Genomic DNA, 21,880 nt, shown 5'->3' on the forward strand with positions numbered 1-21,880 from the left:
TCTTTGTTTATTCTTTTTTTTTTTTTTTTTTTTTTTCAAATTTTATTTATTTTTGGGACAGAGAGAGACAGAGCATGAACGGGGGAGGGGCAGAGAGAGAGGGAGACACAGAATCGGAAACAGGCTCCAGGCTCTGAGCCATCAGCCCAGAGCCCGACGCGGGGCTCGAACTCACGGACCGCGAGATCGTGACCTGGCTGAAGTCGGACGCTTAACCAACTGCGCCACCCAGGCGCCCCCATTCTTTGTTTATTCTAAGGATTAGCCCACAATTGCAATAACTGCTATTTTATTAAATTTAAGATTTAACTTATTATTTTTGTTCAACATAAAATCCCAATCAAATATTTTTTTCACTATTGACTGTGAAATATTTTGGTCCCAACATCATCATTTTGGCCTTTTAATATTCAAATTCTTATTAGGTAATTACATTTTAATGACCACTTTATATAGGTTTCATTTCACCTTAGATGCTTAGTTTTCTGGTTTTACATAGGTTTTAATAAATATTGATGAAGTTTTTCTTGTTAAAGTCTGAAATCACTATTCATGTTATGACTGGCTTGAAAATAATCTTTTCCAGGTTAAAGAGAAGGAAGCAGCCCACCGTGAATACCGAGAAGCCATCAGTCAAGGCCATGGCACTTACTTGATGGACCAGGATGCACCCGTAGGGCTTGATATTCATGCATTCCTCTAACATACTTACCAGAAGGGAGAAAGAGTTGGAATAGGACTTGAAACATGAAATTCATAGTAGAAACTGGGATAATTTATGCTGTTTTAGGCCTAGAGTTTAACTTGCCGTTAGTGAGGGGAGGTCAAGCTGGTCAGAACCATTTGGCTTACCTGAATGCGGGAGGAAACGGTGTCAGAATTGCCAAACAAATAAGAACAGCTACTTCTGTCCTTGGGAACAGAGTTTCCCAGAAGTGACAATGAAAAGACATTTGGGGTACGTAATCTTCATCTTCTGGTAAAAGAGTGTAATATACAGTTGACCATTGAACAACACAGGTTTGAACTGCATAGATGCACTTTTAGGCAGATTTTTTTGGATAAATACAGTACAGCCTTGTAAGTTTATTTTGTCTTCCTTATGATTTTCTTAGGAACAGTTTCTTTTCTCCAACTTGCTTCATTGTAAGATTATAGTATATAACATATAGCATGTAAAACATGTGGTAATTGACTGTTTATGTTATCAGTAAGGCTTCCAGTCAGCAATAGGCTATTAGTAGTTAAATCTTTAGGGAGCAAAAGTTATAAGCAGATTTTTGGCTGTATGGGGATCAGTACCCTTAACCCCCATGTTGTTCAAGGGTCCACTGTATATGCATTTTTCTTAGAACTAAGCCTACCTAGCAATTTATCCAGTTTCCACCAAATCATATCCCAGGGAGGCATTTCTGCAGAGTCCGGAGACAGGTCCAGATTCTTTTCATTCTGATTAATTGCTTTCATAGGGATAAAATTATGGAGAATCTGGAAGCAGGTACTGGTACCATGCCTACTAGATTTCTTCTTTTGAAAGATAAGCAGGAATTCTCCAGGTAAACTAAGAGGTAAGGGCCTGCAGACAGAGGGGAGACACGTACACAGGCTGTAACAGACCTGAAAAAGCATGGTTCCTTGGGAAAATAGAAATATTTCGACTTGGCTGGAGTGACACTGATAAGAATTGCCTTTGAGAAAGAACACTCAAGTGGTGACGAGAAGGTTGGAGTGGCCAGAGGGACACCTCAGGGCAGGGGAGATTGTCTAGTTTGCTAAGTTGGCTTTACCAACAAACACTTATTTCTTACAGTTCTGAAGGGAGGGAGGTCCAAAATGATGATGGTGGATTTCTTCCTGGTTTCCTCATATAGCAGAGAGTAGGTGCTAGTCTCTTCCTCTTCTTATGGGGACACTAATTCCATCATGAGGCCTCATTGAAACCTGATTACTTCCCAAAGGCTGCACCTCCTAATACCATCCCAGTGGGTGTCAGGGTTTCAACCTCTGGGTTTGGGGGGGAACACAAACATGCAGACTGTCACAGAGAGGAGTTTGGTGGCCCTTGTGGTAATCTAGGCAAGAGGTGGGATGAGGGCCCAAACTAAACTACTAAGGTAGTGACAGTGGAAACGGAGAGGAGGCAGCACATCCGAAAGATGCCAGGGCAGTGGAGTGCACAGACTGAAGCCAGATTGGAGGGTGTGGCAGGGAGAAACGAGTCAAGAGTAACACTGGGATCAGTGTGGCTGTTCATCAAGGCAGGGATTTGAGAGAAGCAGATCCTTCGTGGGTGTGGAAGTGACAAGTGCAGGAGGAGATGATGAGTCTAAGAGACTGATGGGACTTTGCGGGGACAGGTCCCTGAGACAGCTGGTCAGGCATCAGGAGAAAGGTCTGCACTGGGCGTGGGGATCTGGGAGTCATCGGGGGAGGCCCTAAATTGACATGGTGACACATTGGGCATCATGCAAGGATGCAGCCCTGGGACACCTGCCTTTAAGTGTTGGTTGGCAAAGGGAAAGCAGAAAAAGACCTGAGCTGCCATACCCAGATTCCCTAGCTTTCTGGCTTGAGGAAGCTTAAGTCTAATTCAGCTTTAAAGTATACAGTTTTTTCTCTTCCTAAGATTCCTTGGATTAAGGCACCATAAAGAGTCTGTCAAAATTACTAGACTCAATTTTGCCTTGGTCCACATTTAGGATATACCTATCTAAATTAATCTTATATTTAGTGCGTTTTGAAGTAAGGTTAAAAAGAACGAGGTGGAGTGGTCATGAAGTCCGTAATTGAAAATATTTTTATTTATTTATTTTTTTAAATAATTTTTTTAAAATTTTTTTAACGTTTTTATTTATTTTTGAGACAGAGAGAGACAGAGCATGAATGGGGGAGGGGCAGAGAGAGAAGGAGACACAGAATCGGAAGCAGGCTCCAGGTTCTGAGCCATCAGCCCAGAGCCCGACGCGGGGCTCAAACTCACGGACTGTGAGATCGTAACCTGAGCCGAAGTCGGATGCTTAACCGACTGAGCCACCCAGGCACCCCTGAAAATATTTTTAAAAACCACACGTACTTATTAGGTAATAGGTCTAAAGCTGATTTCGTTCCCCTCCCTTCCCCTCCAAACTGTTTCCTCCTCCTGTTTTTCTGGTGGTAATAATGGCGTCACCACTTACGCAGTTGGCCAGGCGGGAACCCAGGGCATCACCCTTCGGTCCTCCCTTCCCTGTTGTCCATCATCCATCTCCAAATAATCGTCTGTTCCGGTTTCTTACCAGCTTAGGAGGCCTGCCCATCTCACCACCTCTCCTATGGCCACTACTGTGGGGCCCACCGTCATCCCCTCAGCCCATCAGTACGGTGCCCAAGACCCTCCCAAGCCTGGCCTCACCTGCCTCAGCCTCATTGCACTACGTCCTTCCTCCCACTTCAAACCCCAGTGAGCCTGAGCTATTACTCGTCATCTTGAAAACATAATGCCATTTGCAGAGGCCCTCATTCTTCCGGTTGGAATGTCCAGACTCCATCTGCTCGCTTAATTTCTTTTTTAAGTAAGCTTTATGCCCGGCATGGGACTTGAACTCATGACCCTGAGATCAGGAGTAGCATGCTCTACTGACTGAGTCAGCCAGGTGCCCCTGTTTGCTTAACTTAAAAGACACGTACATTCAAACAGCCTTGGCTTCAGCGTCTCTCCACGTAAGGGAAAACTAAAGTTGTCCTTGCCTTCACCCCGGACCTTGCCTGCCACCCAAGCAGGACAGACCGCTGCTTTCTGCTCCTCTGGCAACAGTGCAAATCTGCCTCACGACTCTTCATACACTGTTTGCAAAGATAGAGGTCTAGTTTGTCGTCCCAAATAGTTAAGCAAGGAAGTAACAGAAAAGGGTAAATAAAGAGTTAATGAGGAAATGCAGAGGAAATTTCGAGGCCAAGTCGGAAGCTGGGAGAAGCTGAATCAAGGGCCCAGCCTCCGTGGTCGGAAGCTGCCGAGTGAGGGCTAGCTTCCCTGCTACGCTAGACCAAGATGCTGGCCCCCTCGGAGCCCGTAGGGGAATCCACAGTTCCCGTGCCCCATCTGTGCCTTGAGGGGCCCGTCACTCTTTGGAATTCAGTTCACTTGGCTGCCTTGCAACTCCGTGTTCTGGCGGTTCAAGACAAGTTACAGTTTTGTAGATTATCCGGCTTGTTGCAACAGAAGTGACATCTTGCATCTATCTGTAGCCTACATAGAAACGGAAGTGCAGCCCCACTCTATTCCGTGGCAGTCCCTCAAATGAGCCCCAGGTTTTCATGCACTTCTTTCAAGGACAAACACTGTTTACTAATCATCTCTCCATTGTTTATCCCTTCGTTGGAATCCATTTCTTCATTGGGTGTTCTTGCAAATGGATATTATCATTAGTATTATATGCTCCTAAACATACTGAATTTCATGGCAGTACAGTCAAGCAGAACAGAAGATACGCTTGGGGTATTAAGAGCTTCTCTGTGTAGGATCAGAAAAAATAGATCTGTTCTGTCTTTTTTCTGCCCTAGTCACTCATGAGTCTGTCTCCTTATGCAGTGATTATAATGCCCCTTTAAAAGAAAATGAAATGCCTTTTCTAAATAAAATGATGAGTAAACTGTAGGGTGAAAGAATTAAGTGAGGACCAAGTTAGCGAGAACTGCTGAAGCTCTCCGGCTCCTGACAGAAGTGCTGCCAGATGCTGTGGAGGTCGGAGAGGCTACGGGCCCTTCCAGAAGGGGCTGTCTGGAGGCTGGCTGTGCAGAGCTCGTGCCCAGGGCCTCTGTGCGAGGACGAGGACGGTGAGGCTCCCCAGTCAGGTGGGGTCCTGCTTCCAGGGGGCCTCCCCTCCCTCTGCCCTTCGTAGATGTCACACCGTTCCCACCCCTGGGGACCAGCTCCAGGATTCTCCTTTAGCACTACAAAACGGTATATGCCCATTTTCCGAGGAAGACTCTGGCAGATTGTAATTTAAGTGGCTCGTGTAATAGGGAGGATTAACTAGCATAGAATGCTTATGCTTTTGAGTGGAAAGCTGAGTAATGTGTTTCTATTTCAGGATGTTTTTACTGTTAGTGTTGGAAATCTACCCCCTAAGGCTAAGGTCCTGATCAAAATTACCTACATCATGGAACTCAGCATCCAAGGCACCAGGGCCGTCTTCTTCATGCCCGCCACCGTAGCACCCTGGCAACAGGACAGAGCTTTGAATGAAAACAGTCAGGTTCGTATGCTTACGAAAGATTTAAAGAAGCTTTTTTTTTTTGGTGATTTATTCACAGGGAAGAAAAAGTATCCAAAATAATCTAATCTTCGTGGTGCAAAATCTGTTTTGCTGACATTTCTGCATTTAGATACAAGGCACAGTTACACTCAATGGGTATCATATTTTTATTCTGTTCAGTCACTTAAAAAATTTTTGTGTCTCTACTTACATGTTCATTATGAATAATTTAGATAGGCATAAAGAATGCCAAGCAACCAAAGAGGAAAATTTAAACAACCCTTAATTCCATTGCCAAAGATAGTAGCCCAAAGCTACTGGTTAACACTTTGTTCCTATTTTGTATGTATTTATGTAAACTGTGTTTATATGTGTATATGTATATATAGGTGTATAGGTATATGTGTGCATATACACTCATAGAGACATAGGTATAGTTGAAAATCTCTATTAAAATGGTCATAAATTATCCCCAATATCAGTTGCATTTTAGAAGTTACTGTTTTTCCATGACCAAATGTTCTGTCTCGCTACTCCAACATGAGACCAGCTGTCTCATAGCTGCTGTAGGTTGTGGCCTTGGCAACACTACTTTCAGCTTTGAGGTCTCATTGTGAAACTTAGTAGATACTTAGTTATACATGTATATTTTTCTTTTAACAGGATACAGTAGAGAAGATTTATGTAAAGGAAATAGGAACAAAGCAAAGGTTAGTACCAAAAATATAAAACCCACCAGTCATTGAATGGACTGGTTTTAAATTTTCATTTAAAATTATATATATATACATATTTACATATGTATTCTATATATTTATTTATATATAACTTTATATATAAATATGCATATTTAAATATGTATGTTTAAATATGTATATTAAAATTATATATACATATTTATATGTATTATATATGTGTATATATATAATTTTAAAAAATGACTACAAGTAGTTGTTTAATATTTAAGATTATAGACTCAGACAACTTTCTCTTCTTTTTTGGTAGCTTCTCTTTGTGTATGTCCATTGAGATGCCATATGTGATTGAATTCATTTCTAGTGATACACATGAACTGAGACAAAAGGTTAGTAAATCTTTGGTTTATTCTCTAAGAGCTCTTATTTTAGCATAGTTTTATTTTATCAAGGCAATACACACACATGGCTTAAAAAGTTACATAATCATAATGCTAACAACAGCTTCTACAACAAGCTGCAGTCGGTTCTACCCTGCCGCTTCCAGACCCGCCTCCAGAGACAGTGAACCACTTTAAATACTTTACCTCCTTTCTGCTGGCCTCCAAAGTTGTGAATGATACATTTTTTTACTGCTTGTTCTTGACTCATCTATTTCAAAAGTATTTTTTTGGCTTCTTACTGCAGTAGATGAAAATCTGATTATCTTGCCTCTCCGCTACCCTCAGTCGCACACAGGTTAAAACTCTTCGGGATACTGTTTTTCACTGCTGAATGCTCCCAGTAATTCGGAAATGTTTTCCCCCTGAGACCCTCTTCTTTTTCCGTGTCTCCGCTGCAGCCCAGCCTGGTTACTGCAGGGCAGGGGTTGTCCCAGGGCCTTTCTTTTCTGATTCTCCTTTGCAGGACTTTTGTTCCTTATCCTCTTTCTTGTGTTACTCCTTCCATCGGCAGAGCACAGCCTCCATTCACTTCCTGAGTAGGTGGAGTGTGTGGGCAGCAGTGCCTGAAGCTGTCCTCATCCCATGTGTTAATGCTGATCATTTGTTGAGGTTTTCATCTCGGGTTGAAAATCACCCTCTGAAAATACTGAAAACGTTATCTTCTAGCTTCTAGTGTTACTTCTGAGAACTTAAATGCTATTCTTATCCCCCATTCCTTGTATGTAATCTGTTTTGTTTTGTTTTAACTTCTACAAGAATTTCAGATCTTCTTTTTATCCCTGGTATTCTGAAATTTTATAAGAAGGTGATATTCATTGTATGCAACTCGTAGCCTTTAGTGCTGGAAATTTTTGTTATATTTTTAAAAATAAGTTGTTCCTCTCTCCTGTACCTTTTGCATTGCCTTTCAATCAGGTGTCCCCTGGATGGAGCCTCTTGTTTTCTTTCTTTTTTTCTCCTGTTGACCATTGTATTGTTTTCTTGTTCTACTTTCTGATTTTTCAGTGATTTTTTCAATTTTAAATTCCAACCATTCTACTGAAATTTTTATTTTAGTTCTAATATTTTTAATTTGCAAGAGCTCTTTTCTGCTCTGTAAATATTACTCTTGGGGAGCACCTGGGTGGCTCAGTCGGTTCAGTGTCCAACTCTTGATTTTGGCTCAGGTCATGATTCCAGGGTCATGAGATCGAGTCCCACATCAGGCTCTGCACTGAGCATGGAGCCTGCTTGGGATTCTCTCTCTCCCTCTGCCTCTCCCTCATGTGTTCTCTCTCTAAAATATGAATGAATGAATGAATGAATGAATGAATATTCCTTTTTTATAGCATCTTTGTGTGTTTCATGAATGCAGTACCTTCCCTTTCTTGTCTCTCTGAAAATACATTTTTTCTTCTCTTCCCTGTGTTGTGTCCTTTTTCTTTGAGCTCTCTTTTCCTTCTGGCTTTTGCTTTTTGTTCTCTATATCTTGTGTTAGAGGCTTTTCCTTAAATGCCTGGGTGACCCCTCTGTGCTCGTGTCTAACTGAGACACACACAAAGCTAGCTAGATGCTGTGAGGTGGGGCGAGTGGATGGGAGGCCCTGCACGGGAGGCCCTGGCAACTGGCTGGCTTTTTGATGGTGAGTCTCATGGTAGTGTTTTAGCCTTTCTGCAGTTATTCAGAACTCCTCTAGGGTATTCATAAAGTATGACTGGGGAGAGGGACTGAGGGGCCCACACTTAGGATGCCACCTTGCACGTCCTTCCCCAGTTTACGTCACTGCACACCTATGCTTCGTTATACCCAGGATTCCTGTAGATACTCTTTGCTTGAATTTCTCTAAGTAATTAATCTTCAGTTTCCTTAATTGAGAGAACAGGGCTCTAGCTATCGGTGCTAGCTGCTTGGCTACTTAGAGCAGGGAGGAGGTCTGCACCAAGGCAACTGAGTGCATAGTCTCCTCGCTAGTACTGTTGTTTTCTGCAGTACCTCCAAGGTGTGACCCTTCCTGAGTCGCTGCAGTCCTCCACCCAGATGGTAGCTTCCTCCACTCTCTGTACACCTTCCACCACACCTCTGTCAGCTTTGTTGAGATCTCTCATCTGCGACCGTCTTCGTTCCTACTCTCCATGTCTTTAAGGGTTGATACCCTCTAATTGATTCCCTCTTATGGTAGGGGGTTTTAGGATTTTGGTAGAGAATGGAGATAAACACATGCATTTAGTCCATCCTGAACAAGAAGCCCTCTGCATCAGGTAGCTTTTGCTGTGAAACAAACAATCTCAAAACTTTATGGTTTAAAACAATAACATTTGTTATTTCTCACAGTTTTGTGAATTGGCTGGGCAGTTCTTTTTTTTTTTTTTAACGTTTATTTATTTTTGAGACAGAGAGAGATAGAGCATGATCGGGGGAGGGTCAGAGAGAGAGAGAGACACAGAACCTGAAACAGGCTCCAGGTTCTGAGCTGTCAGCACAGAGCCCGACGCAGGGCTCGAACCCACGAACTGCGAGATCGTGACCTGAGCCGAAGTTGGACACTTAGCCGACTGAGCCACCCAGGCGCCCCATGGCTGGGCAGTTCTAATGGGCTGCACTGGCTTGGCTGGGACAAGATGGTCTAGAATGGTCTTATTCTAATACCTGGCTGTTGGCCTGGTGTCATCTGGGGTGACGACCACGTGTCTCTCTTCATCAGGTTAGCTTAGCTTCATGCGTATGGTAGTGGGAGAGTTCTCAACAGCAACAGGAGAAGGTGAGACTCACTGCACAAACATTTTCCAAGCCTCTTGCATCACATCTGCCAATATCCCATTGACCAAAGCAAGTCACACTGGCCAACTTTGGATTCAAAGGCAGACAAAGGCCACTTCCTGACAGGAAGAGCTGCAAAGTTGCATTTCAAAGGGGCCAGCACACAGGAATGGAAAACCCTTGAGGCCATTTCACAGTCTATCACATTGCCTTTATTGTTTAAAGCATATAATTCACATTTCCAAAAGTGATTCTGTTTATGAAAACGTAATTTAAGAATTAGTCATAATTGGGGATGCAAGTTGGTGCAGCCACTCTGGAAAACAGTATGGAGGTTCCTCAAAAAAACTAAAAATAGAACTACCCTACAACCTAGCAATTGCACTACTAGGCATTTATCCACAGGATACAGGTGTGCTGTTTCGAAGGGACACATGATGTTTATAGCAGCACTATCAACAGTAGCCAAAGTATGGAAAGAGCCCAAATGTCCATCGATGGATGAATAGATAAAGAAGATGTGGTATATATATACATTGGAGTATTACTCAGCAATCAAAAAGAATGAAATCTTGTCATTTGCAACTACGTGGGAGGAACTGGAGGGTATTATACTAAGTGAAATTAGTCGGTCAGAGAAAGACAAAAATCATATGACTTCACTCATATGAGGACTTTAAGAGACAAAACAGATGAACGTAAGGGAAGGGAAACAAAAATAATATAAAAACAGGGAGGGGGACAAAACAGAAGAGACTCATAAATATGGAGAACAAACTGAGGGTATTGGAGGGGTTTTGGGAGGGGGGATGGGCTAAATGGGTAAGGGACACTAAGGAATCTACTCCTGAAATCATTGTTGCAGTATATGCTAACTAATTTGGATGTAAATTTTAAAAAAATAAAAAATAAAACAAGTTAAAATTAAAAAAAAAAAAAAACAATGTACAGGGATATATGGGAAAAAAACAACATATTTAAGTATTTGTTTATTTATGTGAAAGGACCCAAAGATTATTATAAGCTTGAAAGATGGAGTAATTTGCATATATGATATGTAATTTAAAAATTTTTTTTGGTGGATGAGAGTGGTTGAACAAAGTAAAGCCTCCATTTAGTTGATCATTCAGTATTTCATATGTGTTGCTTGCTACATAATATTTTAACATTTGTCTGAATTTGAAACAATATGGCACATTAATTTATCAGAATACTGTATAATAAATACTATATAATATTATTATAAATACAGAATAAATATCCAGAATAATGGATATTTCTTTTGTTAGATGCATATTATTCAGGATCACTTATTATGTTTATATAATTTTGATATGAAGTAGAAGACTGTATTACAACTTGGAGTTTGTTTTAGAAGATGATAGAAAATTCTGTGGAACCATAATTTTAGAGTTGCGCCTAGGGCTAACAGCCAATGCTTAAATAGTTTAATAATTTATTATTAGGGTTTTACTATATGTAGTTGTTATGCTTCTAGACATTTTTTCTGCAGTATTTCTGGGATAATTTGCACTAAAATTAGTTTTTTAAAAGGCCATAAAATATGAGAGTTAACTATAAATCCAGGGAATCACTCAATTCTAATTTGCTTCACCAACGCCTGGTACATATCAAGAAATTCATCTTTCCTACAGAATAAAGGATGTCTGTATATATGGGACATAATTTTTTTTTTTTTTTACTAAACACCTTGTCATATTAAATGAGGTAGTTTGTAGGGCATACTAAGGAGTTCAGAACATATGGGAAAGCTATTTTCTATCTCTTAATAAAGTGATTAAAAATCATTCGTTGGACCAATGGAAGTCACATAGTGACAACCTAAATAATTATAAATATTAATCTTCATGCAAGTCATATCATCTTCCAAATTTAGCAAGTAAGAGAAGGCATTCCTAATAAGAGATATAGCACACACATTTTTTTCATAGCAAAACATTATGGAATCCACCAACAAAATACTAAAAGATAACATTAATTTTAAAAAATTAATCTGTGAGAATCACAATCTACGTCATATTTCTGATCCTCTACAAATTATAGTCATCATTTTGTCACTCTATTTCAGGTACAATTAATTCCTCAATCTGGTTCCATAAGCTTCAAAAACATCCTTGGTTCTGTTACGGACAAATTTTCTTCTATTCATACCTTCCTTCTTATCTTTCAATTTATCTTCCACTTGACAAATTTATTATAGCATCTTGAATCATCTACCTATAGTTCTCTATATAGTCTCAGTGCTATATGAGAAGTCAAATGACTTAATTTTCTCATTGATAAGGATTGTCATTTGGAGGCAAATTGTATCTCCTTTCCCCCTTTTGTTAATCAAACACTTTATTCTACATGTATTCATGTTAAAGAATAAAAGAAAATCTTTAAGGAAAAGAAAACCCACAATATAACATCATAAAAGCCAATCGATTTATGTAGAAGAAATTTAGGTAACAGAAACCCAGATTCTTAGAATGGAAAAAAAAGTTTTTTGCCTTAATGCAGAAAGTCCCGGTATAATATCCCAGAAACATGGTTAATTGTCTTTGCTTAAACAATTCTAACAGTGGGGAATGCACTACTTTATTAAGGAGTTCATTTTATTGATGGACAGCTTTAAAATTTGAAAGTTCCACCTGATACTTGTTCATTTTTTCATAGAGAGCATGAGCAAAGTGCACATCTAATGTAGCTGACCTCATCTAGGCTCTGAACAGGGGCATGTTCCCTGCACTTGTGTGTTTTGTATTCCAGATGATTTGACAGCAAATAGCTGTGTAAGAATATCTACATAGAGGGGCGCCTGGGTGGCGCAGTCGGTTAAGCGTCCGACTTCAGCCAGGTCACGATCTCGTGGTCCGGGAGTTCGAGCCCCGCGTCAGGCTCTGGGCTGATGGCTCAGAGCCTGGAGCCTGCTTCCGATTCTGTGTCTCCCTCTCTCTCTGCCCCTCCCCCGTTCATGCTCTGTCTCTCTCTGTCCCAAAAATAAAATAAACGTTGAAAAAAAAAAATTTAAGAACTTGTCCTTCTTAAAAAAAAAAAAAAAAAAAAGAATATCTACATAGATTCTTTTATTTAAAATTTTATGAAGATAATAAAATACTTTCTTGATAACTGAACTCATACTCTGAAATGAGAACCTGAACACACAGTGAATTACAAATCTCTTTTTCCTTCTCACTAAGGATAGGATGAAACTCTTCACCCACGTGCCTGAAATAACTCCAGTCTAATCTGGATCCTGTATGATGTGCCCTCTATAGGTTTTGCCCTATTCAACATGACCTACAAATACATGTGCTTTAAAAAAAAAAAAAAAGAATTAGTCATAATTATAAGATTTCTATTGAAGTTTCTATTTATACTATTCTAAGTTATGATTATCTATTATACCTTCTGCTATATCCAGATAGTTCTAACTGAATACATAGACCTATAACCTTAGGATCCAGGACTTGAGACTGTCTTAAACGTATCTAAATTTGACTGTGTACATCAACCTTAGCATTTCAGGAGGGTAACTGATATAATAATGGTCACACTTCTCAAAACATCATAATTTTAGAATTTATGACTACAATGTTGATTGCTAATGGAGTTATATAAATTATGCAAGGGTTTGCTACTTGAAAGGCAACTTCAGGGGCGCCTGGGTGGCGCAGTCGGTTAAGCGTCCGACTTCAGCCAGGTCACGATCTCACGGTCTGTGAGTTCGAGCCCCGCGTCAGGCTCTGGGCTGATGGCTCGGAGCCTGGAGCCTGTTTCCGATTCTGTGTCTCCCTCTCTCTCTGCCCCTCCCCCGTTCATGCTCTGTCTCTGTCTGTCCCAAAAATAAATAAAAACGTTGAAAAAAAAAAATAAAAAAATAAAATAAAAAAAAAAAAAAGAAAGGCAACTTCAAATTGATACTATGGTATTATTCCATTATTTACTTTGTTGTCATTGTTGTTTGTTTTGTAGAGTACAGACTGCAAAGCTGTAATTAGCACCATGGACGGTAGCTCCTTAGACAGCAATGGATTCTCCCTTCATGTCGGTTTATCTGATGCACATCTCCCAAGAATGTGGGTCGAAAAACATCCAGAAAAAGAAAGTGAGGTATGGTCCTTCTTACTTAAAAATGAGGGACACTATTAAAAAAATATTTCAAATACATTAATTAAATTTGGAAGTTACTGATAGTCCTGGAAAACTAGCATTGCAAAATGAACTCTCACCATTCCAAGATTTTACAACTAAAAATACTTATGGGATCTGGCATGATAAACTTCTGAGGTTTCAACCAAGTTCCTCATGTGGCATGTTTCTCTATAATGACTTTATTTTTTACCTTAATCCCCACTGAAAACAAAAAATGCCTTCAGACATTACATTGTTAGTCTGTGTATTTTAATAGTTTTTAAATATTGATACTGTAAAAACAGATACAAAATTATTTATGGCCATAAGACCATTTGTGTCCCTATGACAAAGAATCTCTTCTTATTAGAATAAAAATCGAGAATGACATCAGCCAGATGGCCCAACAAGATGTCCTTCACATGTATCCCCCCCGCCAACAACAATTTGGCATCTATCCGTGGACAAAGTGCCATTTGGGAACTTTGGGATCCAGTTAGGAGATTTGGAAATGCCAATACAGCTCAAAAGTGAGGAGAACTGTTTTGAAAAGGCAGGCTTGCACCCAGGAGGCTGACTTGCTGACCATGGTCCTGGCTGCAGGCACCGTCTGTGCCCCCAGATATCCTGAAAGTACCCTATACTTGGCTCCAGCCTCCTCACAGTCACAATCTTCAAGCAAGCCTGTGAGTCCAGGGACACTTCCATCTACAACCTTGAAGATTCTGAAAAGGCTGTCAGAAGATTCTGAAAATTCTCAGCTCTAACCCCCTCCTAGCTGCAGTCCACAAGCAGTCCTGTTGGCATAGGACCTATTGGATACTCATGTCTGCACCTCAGGAGATCCAGAAAGGGCCCTATACTCTGCTTCAGCCCTCCAGCTATGGAGGGTCGGTCCACCCAGAGACCCCATGGAACACATCTATCTTCACCTTCAGAGCCAAGTCTGCAGATCCCAGTCGTGGCTGTGGAACCTGAAACAGTTGTGGTGCTTGGTTCCAGCCCCTCTCAACTGTAGTCCAGGGCCAATCTTGTCCACTAGAGACCATCCAGCAACTAGGCAGGAGTATTTCCAGTGACCTAGTGGAAGCTACACCCATCCATGTACCTGGTAATAGGTCTGATGACTGAGAACCTATGGACTCTGAAGTGGATTCTCATCCCAGGTGACTCTACCGAACACGTTCCGAGGCAGACCCACCCACCCAGGGACCAGACGTGCTCAACCCTCTGGTAACAAGAATATCAGCTGCAGACCACACCATAGACTTAGGAACAGCCTCAAAATTGACTCCAATTCTGCACAATTGTGATTCCAGAGGTAAACCCACCAACCAGGGAACCAACAGGAAAAGGTCTTTACCTGCCAAACTAGTGCAAGCTTATGCACAGATACCAGTGCAAGGTTATGTAGATCATGAAGAATCAGGCAAACAGGGGCACCTGGGTGGCTCAGTCGGTTAAGCATCCGACTTTGGCTCAGGTCATGATCCTTGTTCGTGAGTTCAAGCCCCGTGTTGGGCTCTGTGCTGACAGCTCAGAGCCTGAAGCCTGCTTCAGATTCTGTGTCTCCCTCTCTCTCTGCCTTCCTCTGCTCATGCTCTGTCTCTCTCTCTTAAAAATATATAATAAACATTAAAAAATTAGGAAAAAAAAAAGAATTAGGCAAACATGACACCGCCAAAGGAAACTAACAAAGCTCCTGTAATTGACCCCCAAAGAAATGTAGATCTATGATTTGCTGACAACAAACTCAAAATAATCACTTTAAGAAAACTCCATACAATACAAGGGAAGACAGATAAACAACTAAACGAAATCAGGGAAACAACATGTGAACAAAATGAGAAGTTTAATAGAAATAGAAACCATAAAAAAGAACCAAACAGAAAGTCTGGAGCTTAAGAATATAATGACAGGAGGATCCTGGGAAGATGGCGGCTTAGGAGGACGCTGGGCTCACCGCGCGTCCTGCTGATCACTTAGATTCCACCTACACCTGCCTAAATAACCCAGAAAACCGCCAGAGGATTAGCAGAACGGAGTCACCGGACCCAAGCGCAGACGAGAGGCCCACGGAAGAGGGTAGGAAGGGCGGCGAGGCGGTGCGCGCTCCACGGACTGGCGGGAGGGAGCCGGGGCAGAGAGGCGGCAGCCAGCCAAGCAGAGCCCCCGAGTCTGGCTTGCAAAAGGGAAGGGGCCAGACGGAGTGTGTTCTGACAGCAAGTGGGACTTGACATCTGGAAGGTTATAAGCTAACAGCTCTGTTCGGAGAACGGGAGGGCTGGAGGACATCGGGAGGGAGAGTTGTTGAGCCCTGGACGACAGAGCTCAGCTTGGCGGGGAACAAAGGTGCTCGCCAGCACCATGTCCCTCGCCCATCCCCCAGCCAAAATTCCAAAGGGAACCAGTTCCTGCCAGGGAACTTGCTTGCACCACGCAAACACCCAACGCTGTGCTTCTGCGGATCCATCCCTCCAGCGGGTCTGACTCCCTCCCGTGGGTCTGACTCCCTCCCGGTGCTGCAGGGCACCTCCCGAAGCGGATCTCCGAAGGAAAAGCGAGCTGAGCCTACCCCTCCCACCCCTGTGCACCTTCCCGATCCAGCTAATACGCCAGATCCCCAGCACCACAAGCCTGGCAGTGTGCAAGTAGCCCAGATGGGCCATGCCACCCCACAGTGAATCCCGCCCCTAGGAGAGGGGAAGAGAAGACACACACCAGTCTGACTGTGGCCCCAGCGGTGGGATGGGGGCAGACATCAGGACTGACTGCGGCCCTGCCCACCAACACAAGTTATTCAAGACAGCACAGGGGAAGTGCCCGCAGTTCCGCACCACTCCAGGGACTATCCAAAATGACGAAACGGAAGAATTCCCCTCAGAAAAACGTCCAGGAAATAACAACAGCTAACGAACTGATCAAAAATGATTTAAACAATATAACAGAAAGTGAATTTAGAATAATAGTCATAAAATTAATCGCTGGGCTTAAAAACAGTATAAAGGACAGCAGAGAATCTCTTGCTATAGAGATCAAGGGGCTAAGGAACAACCAGGAGGAGCTAAAAGATGCTATCAATGAGCTGCAAAATAAAATGGAGACAACTACGGCTCGGATTGAAGAGGCAGAGGAGAGAATAGGTGAACTAGAAGATAAAATTATGGAAAAAGAAGAAGCTGAGAAAAAGAGAGATAAAAAAAAATCCAGGAGTATGAGGGGAAAATTAGAGAACTAAGTGATGCACTAAAGAGAAATAATTTACGCATAATTGGTCTTCCAGAGGAGGAAGAGAGAGGGAAAGGTGCTGAAGGTGTACTTGAAGAAATAATAGCTGAGAACTTCCCGCATCTGGGGAAGGAAAAAGGCATTGAAATCCAAGAGGCACAGAGAACTCCCTTCAGACATAACTTGAATCGATCTTTTGCACGACGTACCATAGTGAAACTGGCAAAAGACAAGGATAAAGAGAAAATTCTGAAAGCAGCTAGAGATAAACGTGCTGTAACATATAAAGGGAGACCTATAAGACTCGTGACGGATCTCTCTACTGAAACTTGGCAGGCCAGAAAGGAATGGCAGGAAATCTTCAATGTGATGAACAGAAAAAATATGCAGCCGAGAATCCTTTACCCAGCAAGTCTGTCATTTAGAATAGAAGGAGAGATAAAGGTCTTCCCAAACAAACAAAAACTGAAGGAATTTGTCACCACTAAATCAGCCCTACAAGAGATCCTAAGGGGGATCCTCTGAGACAATACCACAGACATCGCTACAAGCATGAAACCTATGGACATCACAATGACTCTAAACCCATATCTTTCTATAATAACACTGAATGTAAATGGACTAAATGTGCCAACCAAAAGACATAGGGTATCAGAATGGATAAAAAAAACAAGACCCATCTATTTTCTGTCTACAAGAGACTCATTTTAGACCTGAGGACACCTTCAGATTGAGAGTGAGGGGATGGAGAACCATTTATCATGCCACTGGAAGTCAAAAGAAAGCTGGAGTAGCCATACTTATATCAGACAAACTAGACTTTAAATTAAAGGCTGTAACAAGAGATGAAGAAGGGCATTATATAATAATCACAGGGTCTATCCATCAGGAGGAGCTAACAATTATAAATGTCTATGCGCCGAATACGGGAGCCCCCAAATATATAAAACAATTACTCATAAACATAAGCAACCTTATTGAGAAGAATGTGGTAATTGCAGGGGACTTTAACACCCCACTTACAGAAATGGATAGATCATCTAGACACACGGTCAATAAAGAAACAAGGGCCCTGAATGAGACATTGGATCAGATGGACTTGACAGATAGATTTAGAACTCTGCATCCCAAAGCAACAGAATATACTTTCTTCTTGAGTGCACATGGAACAGTCTCCAAGATAGATCACATACTGGGTCACAAAACAGCCCTTCATAAGTATAAAAGAATTGAGATCACACCAGGAACACTTTCAGACCACAATGCTATGAAACTTGAAATCAATTACAGGAAAATCTGGAAAACCTCCAAAAGCATGGAGGTTAAAGAACACCCTACTAAAGAATGAATGGGTCAACCAGGCAATCAGAGAAGAAATTTAAAAATATATGGAAACAAAGGAAAATGAAAATACAACAATCCAAACGCTTTGGGATGCAGCGAAGGCAGTCCTGAGAGGAAAATACATTGCAATCCAGGCCTATCTCAAGAAACAAGCAAAATCCCAAGTACAAAATCTAACAGCACACCTAAAGGAACTAGAAGCAGAACAGCAAAGACACCCCAAATCCAGCAGAATAAGAGCAATAATAAAGATCAGAGCAGAAATAAACAAAACTATAGAGCAGATCAATGAAACCAAGAGTTGGTTTTTTGAAACAATAAACAAAATTGATAGACCTCTAGCCAGGCTTCTCAAAAAGAAAAGGGAGATGACCCAAGTAGATAAAATCATGAATGAAAAGGGAATTATTACAACCAATCCCTCAGAGATACAAGCAATTATCAGGGAACACTATGAAAAATTACATGCCAACAAACTGGACAACCTGGAAGAAGTGGACAAATTCCTAAGCACCCACACGCTTCCAAACCTCAATCAGGAGGAAATAGAAAGCTTGAACAGACCCATAACCAGCGAAGAAATTGAATCAGTCATCAAAAATCTCCCAACAAATAAGAGTCCGGGACCAGATGGCTTCCCAGGGGAGTTCTACCAGAAGTTTAAAGCAGAGATAATACCTATCCTTCTCAAGCTATTCCAAAAAATAGAAAGGGAGGGAAAACTTCCAGACTCCTTCTATGAAGCCAGCATTACTTTGATTCCTAAACCAGACAGAGACCCAGCAAAAAAAGAGAACTACAGGCCAATATCCCTGATGAATATGGATGCAAAAATTCTCAACAAGATACTAGCAACTCGAATTCAACAGCATATAAAAAGAATTATTCACCACGATCAAGTGGGATTCCTTCCTGGGATGCAGGGCTGGTTCAACATTGGCAAATCAATGTGATACATCACATTAATAAAAGAAACGATAAGAACCATATGATCTTGTCAATCGATGCAGAAAAGGCCTTTGACAAAATTCAGCACACTTTCTTAATAAAAACCCTCGAGAAAGTCGGGATAGAAGGAACATACTTAAAGATCATAAAAGCCATTTATGAAAAGCCCACAGCTAACATCATCCTCAATGGGGAAAAACTGAGAGCTTTTTCCCTGAGATCAGGAACACGACAGGGATGCCCACGCTCACCGCTGTTGTTTAACATAGTGCTGGAAGTTCTAGCATCAGCAATCAGACAACAAAAGGAAATCAAAGGCATCAAAATTGGCAAAGATGAAGTTAAGCTTTCACTTTTTGCAGATGACATGATATTATACATGGAAAATCTGATAGACTCCACCAGAAGTCTGCTAGAACTGATACATGAATTTAACAAAGTTGTAGGATACAAAATCAATGTACAGAAATCAGTTGCATTCTCATGCACTAATAATGAAGCAACAAAAAGACAAATAAAGAAACTGATCCCATTCACAATTGCACCAAGAAGCATAAAATACCTAGGAATAAATCTAACCAAAGATGTAAAAGATCTGTATGCTGAAAACTATAGAAAGCTTATGAAGGAAATTGAAGAAGATATAAAGCAATGGAAAAACATTCCGTGCTCATGGATTGGAAAAATAAATATTGTCAAAATGTCAATACTACCCAAAGCTATCTACACATTCAATGCAATCCCAATCAAAATTGCACCAGCATTCTTCTCGAAACTAGAACAAGCAATCCTAAAATTCATATGGAACCACAAAAGGCCCCAAATAGTCAAAGTAATTTTGAAGAAGAAGACCAAAGCAGGAGGCATCACAATCCCAGACTTTAGCCTCTACTACAAAGCTGTTATCATCAAGACAGCATGGTATTGGCACAAAAACAGACACATAGACCACTGGAATAGAAAAGAAACCCTAGAACTAGACCCACAAAAGTATGGCCAACTAATCTTTGACAAAGCAGGAAAGAACATCCAATGGAAAAAAGACAGTCTCTTTAATAAATGGTGCTGGGAGAACTGGACAGCAACATGCAAAAGATTGAAACTAGACCACTTTCTCACACCATTCACAAAAATAAACTCAAAATGGATAAAGGACCTGAATGTGAGACAGGAAACCATCAAAACCCTAGGAGAAAGCAGGAAAAGACCTCTCTGACCTCAGCCGTAGCAATTTCTTACTTGACACATCCCCAAAGGCAAGGGAATTAAAAGCAAAAATGAACTACTGGGACCTTATGAAGATAAAAAGCTTCTGCACAGCAAAGGAAACAACCAACAAAACTAAAAGGCAACCAACGGAATGGGAAAAGATATTTGCAAATGACATATCGGACAAAGGGCTAGTATCCAAAATCTATGAAGAGCTCACCAAACTCCACACCTGAAAAACAAATAATCCAGTGAAGAAATGAGCAGAAAACATGAATAGACACTTCTCTAAAGAAGACATCCGGATGGCCAACAGGCACATAAAAAGATGCTCAATGTCGCTCCTCATCAGGGAAATACAAATCAAAACCACACTCAGATATCACCTCATGCCAGTCAGAGTGGCCAAAATGAAAAACTCAGGAGACTAGATGCTGGAGAGGATGTGGAGAAACAGGAACCCTCTTGCACTGTTGGTGGGAATGCAAATTGGTGCAGCCACTCTGGAAAGCAGTGTGGAGGTTCCTCAGAAAATTAAAAATAGACCTACCCTATGACCCAGCAATAGCACTGCTAGGAATTTACCCAAGGGATACAGGAGTACTGATGCATAGGGGCACTTGTACCCCAATGTTTATAGCAGCACTCTCAACAATAGCCAAATTGTGGAAACAGCCTAAATGTCCATCAACTGGTGAATGGATAAAGAAATTGTGGTTTATATACACAATGGAGTACTACATGGCAATGAGAAAGAACGAAATATGGCCCTTTGTAGCAACGTGGATGGAACTGGAGACTGTGATGCTAAGTGAAATAAGCCATACAGAGAAAGACAGATACCATATGTTTTCACTCTTATGTGGATCCTGAGAAACTTAACAGAAACCCATGGAGGAGGGGAAGGAAAAAAAAAAAAAAAAAGAGGTTAGAGTGGGAGAGAGCCAAAGCATAAGAGACTGTTAAAAACTGAGAACAAACTGAGGGTTGATGGGGGGTGTGAGGCAGTGGAAGGTGAGTGATGGGTATTGAGGAGGGCACCTTTTGGGATGAGCACTGGGTGTTGTATGGAAACCAATTTGACAATAAACTTCATATATTGAAAAAGAAAGAAAGAAAGAAAGAAAGAAAGAAAGAAAGAAAGAAAGAAAGAAAGAAAGAAAAGAAAGAAAGATTCAGTAGAAAAAAAATAAATCACAGTGACTGCTGCTTACCAAAAAAAAAAAAAAAAGAATATAATGACAGACTGAAAAATTCAAGACAGAGCTTCACCAACTCCCTTAATCATGCAGAAGAAAGAATCAACTAACTTGAAGACGGATCATTTGAAATTAAAGGAATAAAAAGAAAAGGAATGAAAATGAGTGAAAAAAGCCTACATGAATTATGGAACACTATCAAGCAAAAGAATGTTTGCATCATGGGCATCCCAGGAAAGGAGAGAAAGGGGTGGAAATATTATTCAAAGAAATAATAGCTAAAATCTTACTAAATCTTGATGGAGAGATGAATAACCAGGTTCAGGCAGCTCAGAGGACCCCAAGCAAGATCCATTGAAAGAAGATTACTCTAAAACACATTATAATTAAAATATTAAAAATCAAGGACAGGGAGAGACTTTTGAAAGCAGCAAGAGAAAAATGGCTCATCACATACAATGGAACTCCCATAGGGCTATCAGATTTTTCTGCAGAAACCATGAGGTCAGGAGGGAGTGCGATGATATATTCAAAGTGTTGAGAGGAAAAACTGCCAACTAAGAATACTGTCTTTTGGGTTCCTGGACCCAGTTCCAAAGGCAGATAGAGGGCTTCCCCACATACCACTATACTATGTAAGTCCAGGTTGTTACCTGTACTTTGACCAACTAGCTATAAATCAGAGATTCCCACAATCCTTTCCTCAG

At 41.1% G+C, this 21,880-nt stretch overlaps 1 protein-coding gene across 1 annotated transcript in view; it reads left to right on the top strand.

Annotated features, from left to right (window-relative positions):
• Nucleotides 1-21,880, top strand: part of PARP4 (poly(ADP-ribose) polymerase family member 4) — a 114,453-nt gene that overhangs the window by 43,357 nt on the left and 49,216 nt on the right. Inside the window, exons 17-21 of the mRNA XM_030307214.1 lie at nt 587-673; nt 5,070-5,234; nt 5,898-5,944; nt 6,240-6,318; nt 13,087-13,224. Coding sequence (XP_030163074.1) covers nt 587-673; nt 5,070-5,234; nt 5,898-5,944; nt 6,240-6,318; nt 13,087-13,224 — 516 coding nt within the window. The remainder of the gene's footprint in view (nt 1-586; nt 674-5,069; nt 5,235-5,897; nt 5,945-6,239; nt 6,319-13,086; nt 13,225-21,880) is intronic.

The sequence above is a fragment of the Lynx canadensis genome, chromosome A1 (assembly GCF_007474595.2).
Source record: "Lynx canadensis isolate LIC74 chromosome A1, mLynCan4.pri.v2, whole genome shotgun sequence".
Classification (NCBI taxonomy): Eukaryota; Metazoa; Chordata; class Mammalia; order Carnivora; family Felidae; genus Lynx; species Lynx canadensis.